General features: G+C 44.5%; 1 protein-coding gene across 1 annotated transcript in view; it reads right to left on the bottom strand.

Annotated features, from left to right (window-relative positions):
• LOC311137001 (reelin-like) overlaps window positions 1–17,458 on the bottom strand; it is a 221,303-nt gene that overhangs the window by 107,823 nt on the left and 96,022 nt on the right. Inside the window, 1 exon segment of the mRNA XM_084171327.1 lies at window positions 2,945–3,015. Coding sequence (XP_084027453.1) covers window positions 2,945–3,015 — 71 coding nt within the window.

Raw genomic sequence — 17,458 nt, 5'->3', positions numbered from 1 at the left:
GCTGAGCACTTGTTGGCTGCTTTTCCTTCACTCTGCGGTCCGACTCATCCCAAACCATCTCAATTTGGTTGAGGTCGGGTGATTGTGGAGGTCAGGTCATCTGATGCAGGTCATCTCCATCACTCTCCTTCTTAGAAAAATAGCCCTTAACCAGCCTGGAGGTGTGATGGGTCATTGTCCTGTTGAAAACAACTGATAGTCCCACTAAGCCCAAACCAGATGGGATGGCGTATCACTGCAGAATGCTGGTTAAGTGTGCCTTGAATTCCAAATAAATCACAGAACATCCCCAGCAAAGCACCCCCACATCATAACAACTCCTCCTACATGCTTCATGGTGGCAACCACACATGCCGAGATCATCCGTTCACCTGCACAAAGACACGGCGGTTTGAACCAAAAATCTCAAATTTGGACTGCAGACCAAAGGACACATTTCCACTGGTCTAATGTCCATTGCTGATGTTTCTTGGCTCAAGCAAGTCTCTTCTTCTTATTGGTGTCCTTTAGTAGTGGTTTCTTTGCAGGCCTGATTCATGCAGTCTCCTCTGAACAGTTGATGTTGAGATGTGTCATTTACTTGAACTCTGTGAAGCATTTATTTGGGCTGCAATCTGAGGTGCAGTTAACTCTAATGAACTTATCCTCTGCAGCAGAGGTAACGCTGGGTCTTCCTTTCCTCTGGCGGTACTCATAAGAGCCAGTTTCATCATAGCGCTTGATGGTTTTTACGACTGCACTTGAAGCAACTTCAAAGTTCTTGAAATGTTCCGTATTGACTGACCTTCATGTCTTAAAGTAATGATGTCATGACTGTCATTTCCCTTTGCTTATTTGAGCTGTTCTTGCCATAATATGGACTTGGTCTTTTACCAAATATGGCTATCTTCTGTATACAAACCCTACCTTGTCACAACACAACTGATTGGCTCAAACACATTAAGAAGGAAAGAAATTCCACAAATTAACTTTTAACAAGGCACACCTGTTAATTGAAATGCATTCCAGGTGACTACCTCATGAAGCTGGTTGAGAGAATGCCAAGAGTGTGCAAAGCTGTGTTCAAGGCAAAGGGTGTGTACTTTGAAGAATCTCAAATGTAAACTATATTTTGATTTGTTTGACACTTTTTTCATTACTACATAATGTATTATTTCATAGTTTTGATGTCTTCACTATTATTCTACAATGTAGAAAATAGTAAAAATAAAGAAAAACCATTGAATGCGTAGATGTGTCCAAACTTTTGACTGGTACTGTACATATCTGCCAAAATAATCTAATTTGATAATGATAATACTATATTATTTTCATGTGAACATAATCAATGACCAATTGAAATGCAAAACTCCAGTTTGCATTTTCAAGTTGACAGTTCTTATTCAAAACCCTACCAGATACACTTCCATATTGAGAAAGAAAATTGTTGTAAGATAAATCATGGCTCACATTTGTACATTTGTACATTATTGTGATCACATTCTTTGTGAAAAAAACAAGAAGAAAACGTCATGTGCAATTTAACAATGCTTTTTCTTAACCTAACAAGTACAAACAATATTATTCCTCCCATTTTCGATTTCATTTCCTCATTGTCATGAGTTATCCTGGCCACATTCTTAATAGTTTGGCCTGTCAATCGATCACTGTGGATGGGATTATCAGGGGAGGTGTAGGATACTTGTGAGAGTCACAGGGTTGATTAGGGATCTGTCAATTGATAATTATGGGTGGGATTTTCAAGGAAGGGGGCGGGATGTTTGTGAGTCACAGGGTTGGTAGGGTTTCAGACCTGTTAATAAATTATTTGGGGTGGGATTTTCAGGGAAGGGAGTATATTAGTAATCTAGTCATTTAAACACCTTTTCATTCAAAATTATTGTAGCAAAATCTAAGAATAATTGTTCATAAATATGGATTCTCCCTGTTAAGAAACAGTGTAGAATTGCAGGATTTTTTATTTGAAATTTATGCTAATATTTTCTGGGGAAGGTCCCCCAGACCCCGCCACCCTCCCAGGCTTTTGCACCCCCACCTTCAGACAAAGTCAGGCGCCCATGTCTGTGTGTGTAATGCTTGAGGTTGGTAGTAGGTTGCATGGCTCCTGTGTCTGTCAGTGTCTCTCTGTGTCTTGTGTGTGTGTGTGTAATGCTGGAGGTTGGCAGGGAAAACCTAAACAGGTGTTTTGCCAAACAGAGACGACTAGGCACTGTGGCAGTAGAGTTGATGTTGAGAGGGTCCTAGGGCAAGGAGAGGGAGATATCTGTATGTCTCTCTTTCTGTCTCTATCTCGTACACTCTTTAATACAGACAGTGTCTCCATGTCACCTACAGTACAGAGTGCAATGCCAGCAACCTTCATCCTTCAATCCTTTTCTGTCTCTCTTACTCATTCTCTCTTTCAGGCTCTAGGCTTCATTTCTTAATACTGGCATGGGTCCAGACAGCTGAGTAGTATGGGACTTTAATACTGAGGACTGTCTCAATGGCACCACTAGTACTACCATGGCACTGCTGACCTAGCACTACTGGCCTAAGACTAATAGCCTAGTGCTATTAAGGGCCACACGTCAGAGTGAAAACAGAGTTAGCCTAGTTCAAGAAAACCCCACTTCATTTTCTTCTGATTGCAAACCTCTCTCAGGTAGTGTTTCAGAAGGGATCTGTTAGAGGGGTGCTTGTCAAGAAGTAATTACCGCTACTCAGAGTGCATGATGGGAATGCACTGTCAATATGTACTTAGTACTGTCACAGAGGAACTGGCTGTGAGGAGGAGTACTGGCTATAAACAGTACAGATCAGAGAAATAGCTGAGTTTAGCATAAACTGAAATTAAGCTGGCAATACAGGACACCCAAAAGTCTCTATCTGTAGTGCTGAAACATCATCGTTAGTCTGTCTGTGGTTTGTGTTTGTGTTTGTGTGTGTGTTCTCTGCTGCTCACCTCCCTGCTCACACAGCTGCTGGGCAAGAGCGTCCTTGAAGATGATCTGTCCTTGATATGTAGCAGTGGCCCTGAGAGAGAGGGAGAGTGATAGAGGGAGAGAGAGAGAGACAGAGACATAGGGAGAGAGAGAGAGAGAGAGAGAGAGAGAGAGAGAGAGAGAGAGAGAGAGAGAGAGAGAGAGAGAGAGAGAGAGAGAGAGAGAGAGAGAGAGAGAGAGAGAGAGAGAGAGAGAGAGAGAGAGAGAAAGAGAAAGAGAGAAAGAGAGAGCAGAGACAGAGACAGAGATAGAGATAGACAAAGAGCATTAAGTCAAACTCTGCAGAGGGTAAAGATGAGATTATCACCAATATAAAAATTAACTTTGAACAGATGCCTTAATTCACCAGTAGATTAAAAAAGTGGTGTGTGTCTGTCTGTATGTGTTGCAGTGACGCCTTTAGCCTTTTGGGGGCCCTAAGCAAGATTTGGTCGGGGCTCTCCCCTACCTCGCGGGCAAAACATTTAGTGCCCCCCAGTGCTTCGGGGGCTCTGAGGTACCAAAACAAAATCAACATTATAATAAAGCATTGCATGCATTATCATCGCTTTTGCATACTGGCATAGAGCAGAACAGTAGAGGCGCTTGCAGAAGTTGCACACATTGGGAATTTTTTTTTTTTGTAGCCTAGAGTCCGGGAAAAATGTGCCCATTTATAAACGCATTTCATGCAATTATGCATTATTTTAGATGACTGGAGACTTTAGCAGAATCTTTTTTTATAACTCACAAATGATCAAAATTACAGGCTACTTTGACACTGACAAACTGAGAATCTGAGATCAATAAAAACAACATTTTCTTTAATCCATCAATAGCCTAGGCCTACGTGTATGGAGACACACATATTGTAAAATATGATGAGGAAACGAGTCCTAAAAAAAGCTTTCCAGTTTCACTGACTCACCAGCGATTGGCTGATGCGCTGGTGCCAAAGCTTATATCTATCTTGTTTTACTTTGTAAAACAATGCTGTTTGGAAGTTGATTACTTGGTAGCCTACAGACAGATTAGTCTTCTCTTTTCAGCTGGATCCATTTGCTTTCCAACCTGTGTTTTCACGCAATTGTATTTCAAATACTGAGAAAGGCCTGTTTTGGCTGCATGCTATTCAATGACAGATTTGCCGCATGTTCCTGACTGTAGGCATGCCTTGTGATTGGGCTACACACAATCCACAGCTAGGCTATTTTTTTAATAAGCTATTGATCCTCTGTGGCTAAATTATAGGCCTACTCCTGGTGTAGTATTTGGAATTATTAAATGTATTTCTGAACAGACAGCAGTAATTCTGTAACAATTGATCAGGGGTGCTGCGACACTTCCAGCACCCTTTCCGCCTAAGTGCAATGCTGGAAAGATGAGAGTTGCAGGCCCATGTCTATCAGTGCATAGAGACGGAGAGAGATCATAGAAAGGCACCTTCTCTCTCTCACCACAGCAATGGCCACGCGTTGGTCTATATAGGCTACAATGTTGCGCAAACCATAAACCCGGGCCTGCTCAACACAAATCAATTCTTAGAATATCAGGCACGTTTTCACATTATGTTTTTTAAGGGGCAGGAGCATTACAGAGGAGTCAACTTGAATTAACACTGATTGCTTTTATTAGAATTGTTACATTGCAAACAGTGACAATTATTTTTCATGCCACGAGAGTTACCGGATCCTGGAAATTGGGTTCTGGAACGAAATAGTCCAAAACTGATAGGATCTGGCTCAAGTTAAGCACTGGTGCCCCCCCCCCAGTGTTAAAGTTAAGTTCCTGTAATTATACACATTATGTCATGGGATGTAGAGAACGTGTTGCTGTTTTAAAGTAACTATCCAGTAAAAATCTCACTTTTAAAAGTCCAATGCAGCCGTTTTTATGTTCCTTCTGTCTTCAAGAGAGCGAGAGTTGCACCCCTTCTCAAAAAACCAACACTCGATCCCTCTGATGTCAACAACTACAGACCAGTATCCCTTCTTTCTTTTCTCTCCAAAACTATTGAGCGTGCCGTCTTTAGCCAACTCTCTTGCTATCTCTCTCAGAATGACCTTCTTGATCCAAACCAGTCAGGTTTCAAGACTGGTCATTCAACTGAGACTGCTCTTCTCTGTGTCACGGAGGCTCTCCGCACTGCTAAAGCTAACTCTCTCTCCTCTGCTCTTGTCCTTCTAGACCTGTCTGCTGCCTTTGATACTGTGAACCATCAGATCCTCCTCTCCACCCTCTCCGAGCTGGGCATCTCCGGCGCGGCTCACTCTTGGATTGCGTCCTACCTGACCGGTCGCTCCTACCAAGTGGCGTGGCGAGAAGCTGTCTCCGCACCACGTGCTCTCACCACTGGTGTCCCCCAGGGCTCAGTTCTAGGCCCTCTCCTATTCTCGCTATACACCAAGTCACTTGAATCTGTCATATCCTCACATGGCCTCTCCTATCATTGCTACGCAGACGACACACAACTAATCTTCTCCTTTCCCCCTTCTGATAACCAGGTGGCGAATCGCATCTCTGCATGTCTGGCAGACATATCAGTATGGATGACGGATCACCACCTCAAGCTGAACCTTGGCAAGACGGAGCTGCTCTTCCTCCCAGGGAAGGACTGCACGTTCCATGATCTCGCCATCACAGTTGACAACTCCGTTGTGTCCTCCTCCCAGAGTGCGAAGAGCCTTGGCGTGACCCTGGACAACACCCTGTCGTTCTCCGCTAACATCAAGGCGGTGACCCGATCCTGTAGGTGCATGCTCTACAACATTCGAAGAGTACGACCCTGCCTTACACAGGAAGCGGCACAGTTCCTAATCCAGGCACTTGTCATCTCCCGTCTGGATTACTGCAACTCGCTGTTGGCTGGGCTCACTGCCTGTGCCATTAAACCCCTACAACTCATCCAGAATGCCGCAGCCCATCTGGTGTTCAACCTTACCAAGTTCTCTCACGTCACCCCGCTCCTCCGCACACCACACTGGCTTCCAGTTGAAGCTCGCATCTGCTACAAGACCATGGTGCTTGCCTACGGAGCTGTGAGGGGAACGGCACCTCTGTACCTTCAGGCTCTGATCAGTCCCTACACCCAAACGAGGGCATTGCGTTCATCCACCTCTGGCCTGCTGGCTCCCCTACCTCTGCTGAAGCACAGTTCCCGCTCAGCCCAGTCAAAACTGTTCGCTGCTCTGCCACCCCAATGGTGGAACAAGCTCCCTCACGACGCCAGGACAGCGGAGTCACTCACCACCTTCCGGAGACATTTGAAACCCCACCTCTTTAAGGAACACCTGGGATAGGATAAAGTAATCCTTCTAACCCCCTCCTTACCCCCCCCCCCCCCCAAAAAAAAAAAAAAAACAACAAACATAATATTGTAAAGTGCTTATCCCACTGGCTATAAGGTGAATGCACCAATTTGTAAGTCTGCTAAATTACGTAAATGTAAATGTAAATGTAGGGTATCCACCCACTCTGCCCAGAGTGGGTGAAAACGCGCATTGGTGATGAAATGTCACTTTCTTTTGTTATAAAATATATTTTACCTGTTACATGTTCTGAATCGTTCAGCGTGGTCTTTCTCTAACATATCATTAACATTATATCCAAAAAGTCTGATTTCGTAACCTAATACATCCGATAATAAGCACTGAGCTCTGTTGACTTAGCGGTGCATGTTTCTCGTAACAACTTGAGGATTTTACATTTTGTGGTCATTGTCTTCAAAGTTGTGTTCACGGGTCGCAAAAAGCAAAATTAGCATGACACGAGCTGAATTCAATGCCATTGACAATAAAAAGCTTGGTATACGCTCAGTGCTCTGTTGAGATTTCAAAGTGATAAGCTTATTTTTGTGAAAAATCTTCGACAAAGAACAGGAATTTCAAGTTCATATGACAAGCGTATACTAAAATATAAAAATACTCCATGTCATGTCTAAAAATGTATATCCATCTTACCTATTGTTTTATGTCCTATGGATTCAAGAAGAAATATGACGAGTTCAGTGGGAAAGTGAGCCTGTCAGGTAGCCAGTAGCCTTACAGTTTTTCTCAGTCGCTTTGGTGCATTTCTTAGATCAAAAGTGCAATTCTTGATACTACTTGTACAAATTCCAAATCATCTAGTCACTTGTGCACATCATTAAAGCAATTTCTTATTCCTTTGAACAAATTGCAATTGCTTTTGTACATATTGCAATTGATAATGTACAAGTGTCAGCTTTTTTCCACATTTTCAATTGCTCATGTCATGTTGATCAAAATATAGTAGATGGTTCTCTGTTGAATAGTCTTACCCCTCAAAACATCTAGGCATTAGTTCCTTGCATAAGCCATTACATGCAAAATTGTTGAACTATTTGTCATAAACTGTCAAGCATAGTTTTACACATTTCTATTAGACCTTTTGTACAAAAACGTAAATTGCTGAATCGTGCAGGTGAAATTAACCCTCACTCATGAAGGAATGTAAAGTGTTAGTTCAACCAACAATCAACCAGTTGTCTAAATTGCTCAAAGGTGCATCTCATGAAGAATCAATTGGCAAGCATATATAGACAGACCACAACACAGAGTTGCAATTTTCCAATAATGGATGGACCAGGAAACGAACAGGGTCAACAGCCAAGAGGAGGAAGAAGAGGAGCAAGGATGCGTGGTGGAAGGCAAAACAGAGGAAGAGGCAGAAGAGGACATAGGCGCATATCTGATGACATAAGGGCCACTATTGTAGACCATGTTGTCAATCATGGCCTTACAATGGCTGAGGCGGGTCGAAGGGTGCAGCCGAATATTGGGAGATCAACCGTGTCCTCAATAGTACAAACGTTTCGAAGAGAGAACAGGTATGTCCACCAATGTACAGTGCACTGTTACTGTATATAAGCAGTATACTGTATACTTCCTACAATGCTTCATATTACAGTAGTCCACTTGTATTTCACAGCATACAGAAATATACTCTATACAGATACATACTGCACCTTACATGCACCCACCTGTATGTTTTACAGTAAAATGTGTGTTCGCATAGTTTTTGTCTATGTGAAAGTGTGCGATGCATCACTGCATTTTTCCACAAATAGGACTGCAAGATTACCTCAAACCGGTGGCAGAGGACGCCTTTTCACACCTCAACAGGAGGAGGCTATTTGCACCATGGTCCGAGCAAACAATGCCATGAGACTCAGGGAAATACAAAGGACCATTATAGAAGACAACGATGTCTTTGAAAAGATCCATACGGTTAGCATCTCAACCATCGACAGGGTGCTGCATAGAAACCAGATGAGTATGAAACAGCTGTACCGTGTACCATTCCAAAGGAATGAGGACAGAGTTAAGGAGCTACGGTACCAGTATGTACAGGTAAAACATATATCTATGTAACTACTTTACAGTAACATTTTATAGTGTTACATAGTACAGTAAGCATAAACTGCACACATTTCCATTGCTGTGGAAGGAACATGCAATATATGTACATTTTATGTCACTCTTCCTTACCAAAACAAATTCAACTGTGTGTTCTGGGATATAGCGTATAATGGAGTTGGAATCAAGTGAACCCTCTCACAACTTTGTATACGTGGATGAGGCTGGCTTCAACCTGACCAAATGCAGAAGGCGGGGTCGGAATATCATCGGTCACAGAGCTACTGTGGATTTGCCAGGCCAACGGGGAGGAAATATCACCATGTGTGCTGCTATTTCGGAGCATGGTGTCCTAACCCATATCCCCCTTTTAGGGCCATACAACACCCAGCATCTACTCAACTTTTTAGAGACTCTCTACAGGGCTCTCATCCCTGATGATGAGAGGGGTCTGTTTAGAGAGGATTTGCCAAAGTATGTGGTCATTTGTGATAATGTGAGTTTCCATCGATCAAACATCATAAGGCAATGGTTTGTGACCCACCCGAGGATGCTCATAGAATTCCTCCCACCTTATTCACCATTCCTTAACCCAATTGAGGAGTTCTTTTCAGCATGGAGGTGGAAGGTGTACGATCGTCAGCCACACACACAGATGACCCTGCTGGCTGCAATGGATGCAGCATGTGAGGACACCACAGTAGACGCCTGCAGAGGATGGATAAGGCATTCCAAAAGATTCTTTCCACGTTGCATTGGAAGGGAAAATATCCGGTGTGATGTGGATGAGAATATGTGGGCTGACAGACAGGAACGTCTGGATGTGTAGAGACAGCACTAGAACAGTGCTGTGGGCAAAGTTGTGCCTTAGGGGTGGTTTCCTGTGTTTCTTTCTAATTTAGTTTTTTTTCCTTTGTGCCCCTTGGGTTGTCCAGTCTCTTTCAATCAATAACCCACATACAGTAAATATGTAAATAGTACTGTTGAAATTGATATATGCCATAGAAGTGCAGCCTTGTGCATTTTCAATACAGTAACTGTCATCCAAACTGTAGCCTAAGTTTACATCAGGTAATACTGTCAAAGTACACAGTTCCATTGACAACATGCCTAAACATTTTGACAACCTTGTTCGTGAACAATGACTCAATGACTTATCATTCTGATGACACTGACATGATCATTGGCATGAATATTTACTTTTGAGAGATGTACTAAGGATTTTTAGTGACTGACTAGCTTTAGAAACATATCTATTGTAAATTGCAGTTTGTACAAATTGTTCTGAGAAATGCACTTATTATTTTGCACATGTTAGGGATGATGTGAAAAATGCACCAAAGCGACTGAGAAAAACTGTAATTACAGCACCAGAATCCAGCCTAGCAAATACAATGCAATTTTCCAGATTCTTTATTTTTTTACTCTGGCCTCCATTGTTTTAGTCACCCTAATTCTGGCCATCCTACAAGAGTAAAAACTCTGAACGGATTATGATAGAGACATGAGGTTTGGACCATTGGTTTTCTTAGAGGACTATCTACACAATTAACATATTATTTTACCCATTGGTTAAAATATGCCCTACCAAGTACACATTATCAAACCTAACAAAAAAATCCTAAATTCAAACACACAACTCCTTAGCTAGATGTAAAAGATGTAAAGACATGCTCTAGATTTTCTACTTTATTATGCAGCTTTATTCTTTTAGTTAGAACAATTCTGATGAAAAGGGGGTGGATTACACCGGGAAAAGTGCCCTATTTTTAAATGTTTCTTATCACTGCTGTTGGCTCCGCAACGTGGAGGTTTGTGCTCTCTGATTAGTTCAAAGTCGATGGGCATTGGACTAGGCTACGGCCGTCTGGGAGAGGGGAGAGGAGGAGCTGGGATCCTATGATAGGTTCATGGCTCTGTTCAGGGCGGTCTTCCACCATCCTCCAGAGGGGCAGAGAGGGAGGTGAGCGACCTTTCCAACTCCAGCAGGGTGCCTGACCGCTGCGGAGTGCGCCCTCACCTTTCAGACTGAGGCAGCCTCCAGCGGATGGAATGAGCCGGCGCTCCAAACTCTATTCCGCAGTGGACTGCGTGAAGAGGTCCAGGCAGAGTTGGTATGTCGGGATGACAACATATCCTTGGACGCTCTCATCACGATGGCCATCCGTCTGGATAACCTTCTTCGAGTGCGCCGGTGTCCACCTCGCACTCACCTCCCTCCTTTGGCTGACCTGAGGCAGAGCCTGATCCCATGGAGGTAGGGGCCACACACCTCTCTGTGGCAGAGCGGCATCGCCGGAGACAGCTGGGGCTCTGTCCCAATTGCATCCAGGAGGGGCACCAGCTTCAGTGGTGTCCGGTGCGTCCCAACCCGGGGTCCACTAGAGCAGAGGGGCGGCCCCGTGACCTTCTGTCTCCCAGTGTAGGCTTGAGTATTCCATTATCATCGTTCTCCGCCAAACCCTTTCTGGTTCCCATTTCACTGGCATGGACCCCAATTCACGTCACGGGTCTGAAAAGCCTTTATGGAGAAGCTGGGGGCCACGGTCAGCCTCACATCCGGGTACCGGTCTCAGTTTAACGGGCGGGTGGAAAGGACCAACCGGGAGCTGGGGAGGTTCCTAAGGGGAGTGTGTCCGGAGTGGGCGGAATACGGAATTTGTCACTCCTTCACCGGGCTGATCCCTTCCAGTGCATCCTGGGATGTCAGCCGGCCCTGGCTCTGAGGACTCCGAGCCAAACTGAGGCCCCTGCAGTGGAAGAATGGTTCAGGTGCGCAGAGGAGGTGTGGAACGCTTCCCACGTGAGTCTCCAGAGCGCCGTCTGCCGTCAGAAGGATCAGGCGGACCGCCACTGCAGTGAGGCTCCCGTGTTCCATCCTGGTGATCACGTCTAGCGCTCCACCAGGAACCTCCCGCTCCGCCTGCCATGCCGGAAGCTGAGCCCCCAGTTTGTGGGGCACTTCAAGGTCCTCCGGAGGGTCAATGAGGTAACATATTGTTTAGAACTCCCCACCAACTACCGGATCTCACCCTCCTTTCATGTTTCCCTCCTCAGGCCGGCGGTTCCTGGTCCCCTGGCTGATGCTGTCCCCCGCAACACCCCTCCGCCTCCCCTGGACATCGAAGGGACCCCCGCCTATGCTGTTAGGTGCCTCCTGGACTCCCGACGTCGTGGGGGACGGCTCCAGTACCTGGTGGACTGGAAGGGGTACGGTCCTGAGGAGCGCTTTTGGGTGGCGGACATCCTGGACCCCAAAATCATCTGGGATTTCCATCTCCGCCGTCCGGGTACTTTCACGCCTACTCCAGCTCCCTCCGGCGCTCGACGTCGCTGGTCTACTATCCACCGGTCCTGGCAACTACATTGTGCACACCTGACAACCATGATTGCACACACCTGCTCCCCATTGTTAAGCACACCTGGACTTCATCACCACCCTGATTACCTTCATATAGCCCTCAGTTGCCTCAGTCATCAGGCGGTATTGGTTTTGGTTACGTTCAGTACGCATCTGCTGTTTTGTATTATCGTCATGTTTATTATTACTAAACTCTCCTTCTGCAGCTCCTTACAGACTCCCTGCGTATACGTTACAGCAGTATGCTATAGGCCCAATACATTATCACCACATATTGGCTTTGCTTGAATTGCCATGGCAATGCATTGTTGGGACCATTTAAAAATATTAACTATCAGTCAAAAGTTTGGACACACCTACTCATTCAAGGGATTATTATTTTTTTACTACTTTTTACATTGTAGAATAATAGTGAAGAAAAAAACAAACTAGGAAATAACACATATGAAATCAAAGTGTTAAACAAATCAAAATATATTTTAGATTTTAGATTCTTCAAATAGCCACCCTTTGCCTTGATGACAGCTTTGCACACTCTTGGCATTCTCTCAACCAGCTTCATGAGGTAGTCACCTGGAATGTATTTCAATTAACAGGTGTGCCTTCTTAAAGTTAATTTGTAGAATTGATTTCCTTCTTAATGCATTTGAGCCAATCAGTTGTGTTGTGACAAGGTATACAGAAGATAGCCCTATTTTGTAAAAGACCAAGTCCATATTATGGCAAGAACAACTCAAATAAGCAAAGACATGAAGGTCAGTCAATTGCAAAAACCATCAAGCGCTATGATGAAACTGGCTCTCATGAGGACCGCCACAGGAATGGAAGACCCAGCGTTACCTCTGCTGCAGAGGATAAGTTCATTAGAGTTACCAACCTCAGAATTTGCAGCTCAAATAAATGCTTCACAGAGTTCAAGTCACAGACACATCTCAACATCAACTGTTCAGAGGGGACTGTGTGAATCAGGTCTTCGTGGTCGAATTGCTGCAAAGAAACCACTCCCTAAGGATACCAATAATAAGAAGAGACCTGCTTGGGCCAAGAAACACGAGCAATGGACATTAGACCGGTGGAAATGTGTCCTTTGGTCTGCAGTCCAAATTGGAGATTTTTGGTTCCAACCGCCGTGTCTTTGTGAGACGCAGAGGAGGAGGAGGTGTGATGTTGTGGAGGTGCTTTGATGGTGACACTGTCAGTGATTTATTTAGAATTCAAGGCACACTTAACCAGCATGGCTACCACAGCATTCTGCAGCGATATGCCATCCCATCTGGTTTAGGCTTAGTGGGACTATCATTTGTTTTTCAACAGGACAATGACCCAACACACCTCCGTGCTGCATCAGATGACCTGGCCTCCACAATCACCCGACCTTAACTAAATTAAGATAGTTTGGGATGAGTCGGACGGCAGAGTGAAGGAAAAACAGCCAACAAGTGCTCAGCATATGTGGGAACTTCAAGACTGTTGGAAAAGCATTCCAGGTGAAGCTGGTTGAGAGAATGCCAAGAGTGTGCAAAGCTGTCATCAAGGCGAAAGGTGGCTATTTGAAGAATCTCAAATATAAAATATATTTTCATTTGTTTAACACTTATTTGGTTACTACATGATTCCATATGTGTTATTTCATAGTGTTGATGTCTTCACTATTATTCTACAATGTAGAAAATAGTAAATATAAAGAAAAACCCTTGAATGAGTAGGTGTTCTAAAACTTTTGACCGGTAGTGTATTTCAAAGGTTTAGGTAGGCAATATGATCACACCGGTAATAGATCAGTTGTTTTATTACTTGTGAGGCACAGCTGACTGAGCATACATTTAAATAATTTGCTTTTTATTTTTATTTTACTGGGCTGATGATGCCTGCATCTGATGGTCAGTCTCATTGGAGGAAGAGAGCCTCTGACTGAGGGTCCGCCTCTCAACGTCCCTCCGCTCTCCCTTTCCTCCGCTGACACTGACCAAAAAGGGACACCGTCTTCCAGCTGATGGTGAAACTCGAGTCGCAACGCATCATTTCCTCCTCATGCACAAATGAATGTTGTTACTCCTATGAACATCAAAAGTGAAATATTTCTCAATATAAAAAAAGATCCAAGCCGCTAATAATTACAACGCAAGCCTATCTTTGCACTTTCCTACTCATTAATTGCAGCTGCCGTGCTGGTTGTAGCACGAGCTGAAGTAAGAGGAACGCACATTTTATGACTTATAAAAGTGTTGAATAAAAAGTTTTGACAGTGCTGAGTAACAACTTAAACATGAACTCACTCAGAAAAACAGCAGCTTTGCTGAATTCGTCACTCCTTCACCGGGCTGATCCCTTCAGGTGCATCCTGGGATGTCAGCCGGCCCTGACTCCGAGCCAAACTGAGGCCCATGCAGTGGAAGAATGGTTCAGGTGCGCAGAGGAGGTGCGCACCTGAATCTCACAGTATCAACTTTTCTGTAACTTTCTTTTATGCCTGCTACGTTACTGCAGACACGGTCATCTGAGCCATCCAATTAGCCAGCAGTAGGCCTATAGTGCACTTGATTTGCTCTCCGGGCCTAATGGGAAGGCAGAGTTTGTATTTTCAGACACATGAAATGGTTCAAAATGGGAACACTTCGCCTACCCTGTGCGCAGGGCAGCTGAATCGGGTGCACCTACCGCCAACAGCGCGAGACGAATAACAACAAAAAATAGGAAGGCTTTTCGACTGTTGGTGACCACTGATCTAAAGGATCTGAGAGGTTAAATGGGTGGGTTGTTGGGGTGCTTTGCCGACATGTTGGAGATACAGTATGTACTTTGTAAGGTTTGCTCTAAAATATAGTCCACAAGGTGTAGAAAAGGGTTGTTGGAGTGCTTTGTGTGTTGGCATTTTGGACAGTAATGATATTTTAAAGGTTTTATACCACAAGGTGAGGAGATCCCCTAAGTACAACAAAGGCATGAGGTCCATGGGACTTGAGATGCATCTAGTCAAGAGGTACAGAGTACTGTAAAATATATACTGTCCAGGTTCTTAATTATGTGTGTCAGCACTTGTACTGTTCTCCCTTCCATGTTAACTATACCTAAACACTTTTACTTTCACTATAATTGCATCCTTCACTCACTTCATACAGTTCATTCTAACCTCTGTGGCTCAACAGTAGAGCCAGCTGAGTTCTCGCTCCCAGATATGTGGTATAAGAAAATGTAATACAGCTCACACGTTGGTATGAGACAGCAGCAGATGGTGATAGAGTAGAGAATGACACACCAGAGGGCAGGACATGGCGTAGAGGCTACAGTGTAAAGAGATACATGATGTCACCATGAGAGTCATAGGGTGGTGACCTGACCTGTTTCTCCTAAATGAGTACCCCCAGGAAAGACACTCATACAAACACATGCACACAAACATATCGAATGCCCTTAAAACAACTGAATAGCCCTTAGCAAGAACCAGCTTGACAACATCCTTATGTGCATTCAATTGCTGGTGTCACAGATACTGAGATTAAAGTACACCCCATGACCAGAAGTATGTGGACACCTGCTTGTCGAACATCTCGTTCCAAAATCATGGGTATTAATATGGAGTTGGTCCCCCCTTTGCTGCTATAACTGCCTACACTCTTCTGGGAATGATTTCCTCTAGATGTTGGAACATTGCTGCGGGGACTTGCTTCCATTCAGCCACAAGAGCATTAGTGAGGTCGGGCACTGATGTTGGGCGATTAGGCCTGGCTCAAAGTCAGCGTTCCAATTCATCCCAAAGGTGTTCGATGGGGTTGAGGTCAGGGCTCTGTGCAGGCCAGTCAAGTTTTTCCACACCGATCTCAACAAACCATTTCTGTATGGACCTCGCTTTGTGCACGGGAGCATTGTCATGCTGAAACAGGAAAGGGCCTTCCCCAAACTGTTGCCAAAAAGTTGGAAGCACAGAATCGTCTAGAATGTCATTGTATGCTCTAGCGTTAAGATTTCCCTTCACTGGAACCAAGGGACCTAGTACAAACCATGAAAAACAGCCCCAAACTATTATTCCTCCGCCAAACTTTACAGTTGGCACTATGCATTGGGGCAGGTAGCGTTCTCCTGGCATCCGCCAAACCCAGATTCATCCGTAGGACTGCCAGATGGTGAAGCGTGATTCATCACTCAAGAGAATACTTTTCCACTGCTCCAGAGTCCAATGGCGGCGAGCTTTACACCACTCCAGCCGACGCTTGGCATTGCACATGGTGATCTTAGGCTTGTGTGCGGCTGTTCGGCCATGAAAACCCATTTCATGAAGCTCCCGATGAACAGTTAATTTGCTGACGTTGCTTTCAGAGGCAGTTTGGAACTCGGTAGTGAGTGTTGCAATCGAGGACAGACCTTTTTTTTTATGTGCTACGTGCTTCAGCACTCGGCAGCCCCGTTCTGTGAGCTTGTGTGGCCTACCACTTCGTGGCTGAGCCATTGTTGCTCCTAGACGTTTCCACATCACAATAACAGCACTTACAGTTGACCGGGGCAGCTCTAGCAGGGCAGAAATTTGACGGACTGACTTGTTAGAAAGTTTGCATCCTATGACGGTGCCACGTTGAAAGTCACTGAGCTCTTCAGTAAGGCCATTCTGCTGCCAATGTTTGTCTATGGCGATTACATGGCTGTGTTCGATTTTATACACCTGTCAGCAACGGGTGTGACTGAAATAGCCAAATCCACTCATTTGAAGGGGTGTCCACATACTTTTTTATATACTGTATGGTGTATCTGTCTATCAAGCTGTTTTATCATTTATATACTAACTCTTATTTACTGCATCTAAGAGCCAGAGGTGTTAAAAGATTCAGTTTTAAATCACAGAAAAATAATTATGTCCACACTAACAGTTTTTTGGACCAGAACCTGCTAAAAAATCTAATCAAATGGAGTCAGGTCTTGTAAAAATCAATCGCAGGGCTATTGAGGTCAAATTCATGATAGACATGAAGTCATAAATATCCCAGAGGTGGTCTATTTCCTGATCAGCCATTTTATTGCCTGGCTAAGTCCGTACGTACCCATCTTGTACTGCAGTATCACAGCAGGCCCATCAAGTCTACTCTGAGTGCCTGTGTGTGTGCGTGCGTGGGTCTTCAAACTAATCAGTACTGGCTATTTACAAGATGTAATAGCTTCCAATCATGTCACAAATTAATCCTCCCTGGGCCAAATGAAAACATTACTGAAAACATAAAAACGTTGGTGCTGATCCAAATAAAGAATCACTCTCCCAGACACTCAGTGAACTTGATGTGCACACACGCACACACACACACACACACACACACACACACACACGCACACACACTCTGGGCTTGTCAGAGAGGTAATTGCGGTCAAAATGAAAGACACACTGAAGTACTTCCTGGGTCTAGTAGGGACTGCCTCAGTGAGACATATTATCTCTGTTCTCTAAATGAAACAAATGTAGCGGGGCTGTGTGGAAACTCCATATGTCACTGTCACTCCACATCAACACGACACAGCAATCTACAGGAGATTTCTGTCCACCAACACACTCTGTCAACACGGCATGGCATAGCACAACAAGACACAAAACCGTGCAGCACAACAGAGATAAGAGGAAAGAAGAGGAGAGAAGAGGAGGGGAGAGGAGAGAAGGGGAGAGAAGAGAATAGAAGAGGGGAGAGGAGAAGACAGGAGAGAAGAGGAGGGGAGAGGAGATGAGAGAAGAGGAGGGGAGAGGAGAGGAGAGTAGAGAAGGGGAGAGAACAGAAGATAAGAGA

This window comes from Coregonus lavaretus (genome assembly GCF_964263955.1).
Source record: "Coregonus lavaretus genome assembly, chromosome: 11".
Lineage (NCBI taxonomy): Eukaryota > Metazoa > Chordata > Actinopteri > Salmoniformes > Salmonidae > Coregonus > Coregonus lavaretus.
This window is presented reverse-complemented; position numbering and strand designations above follow the sequence as displayed.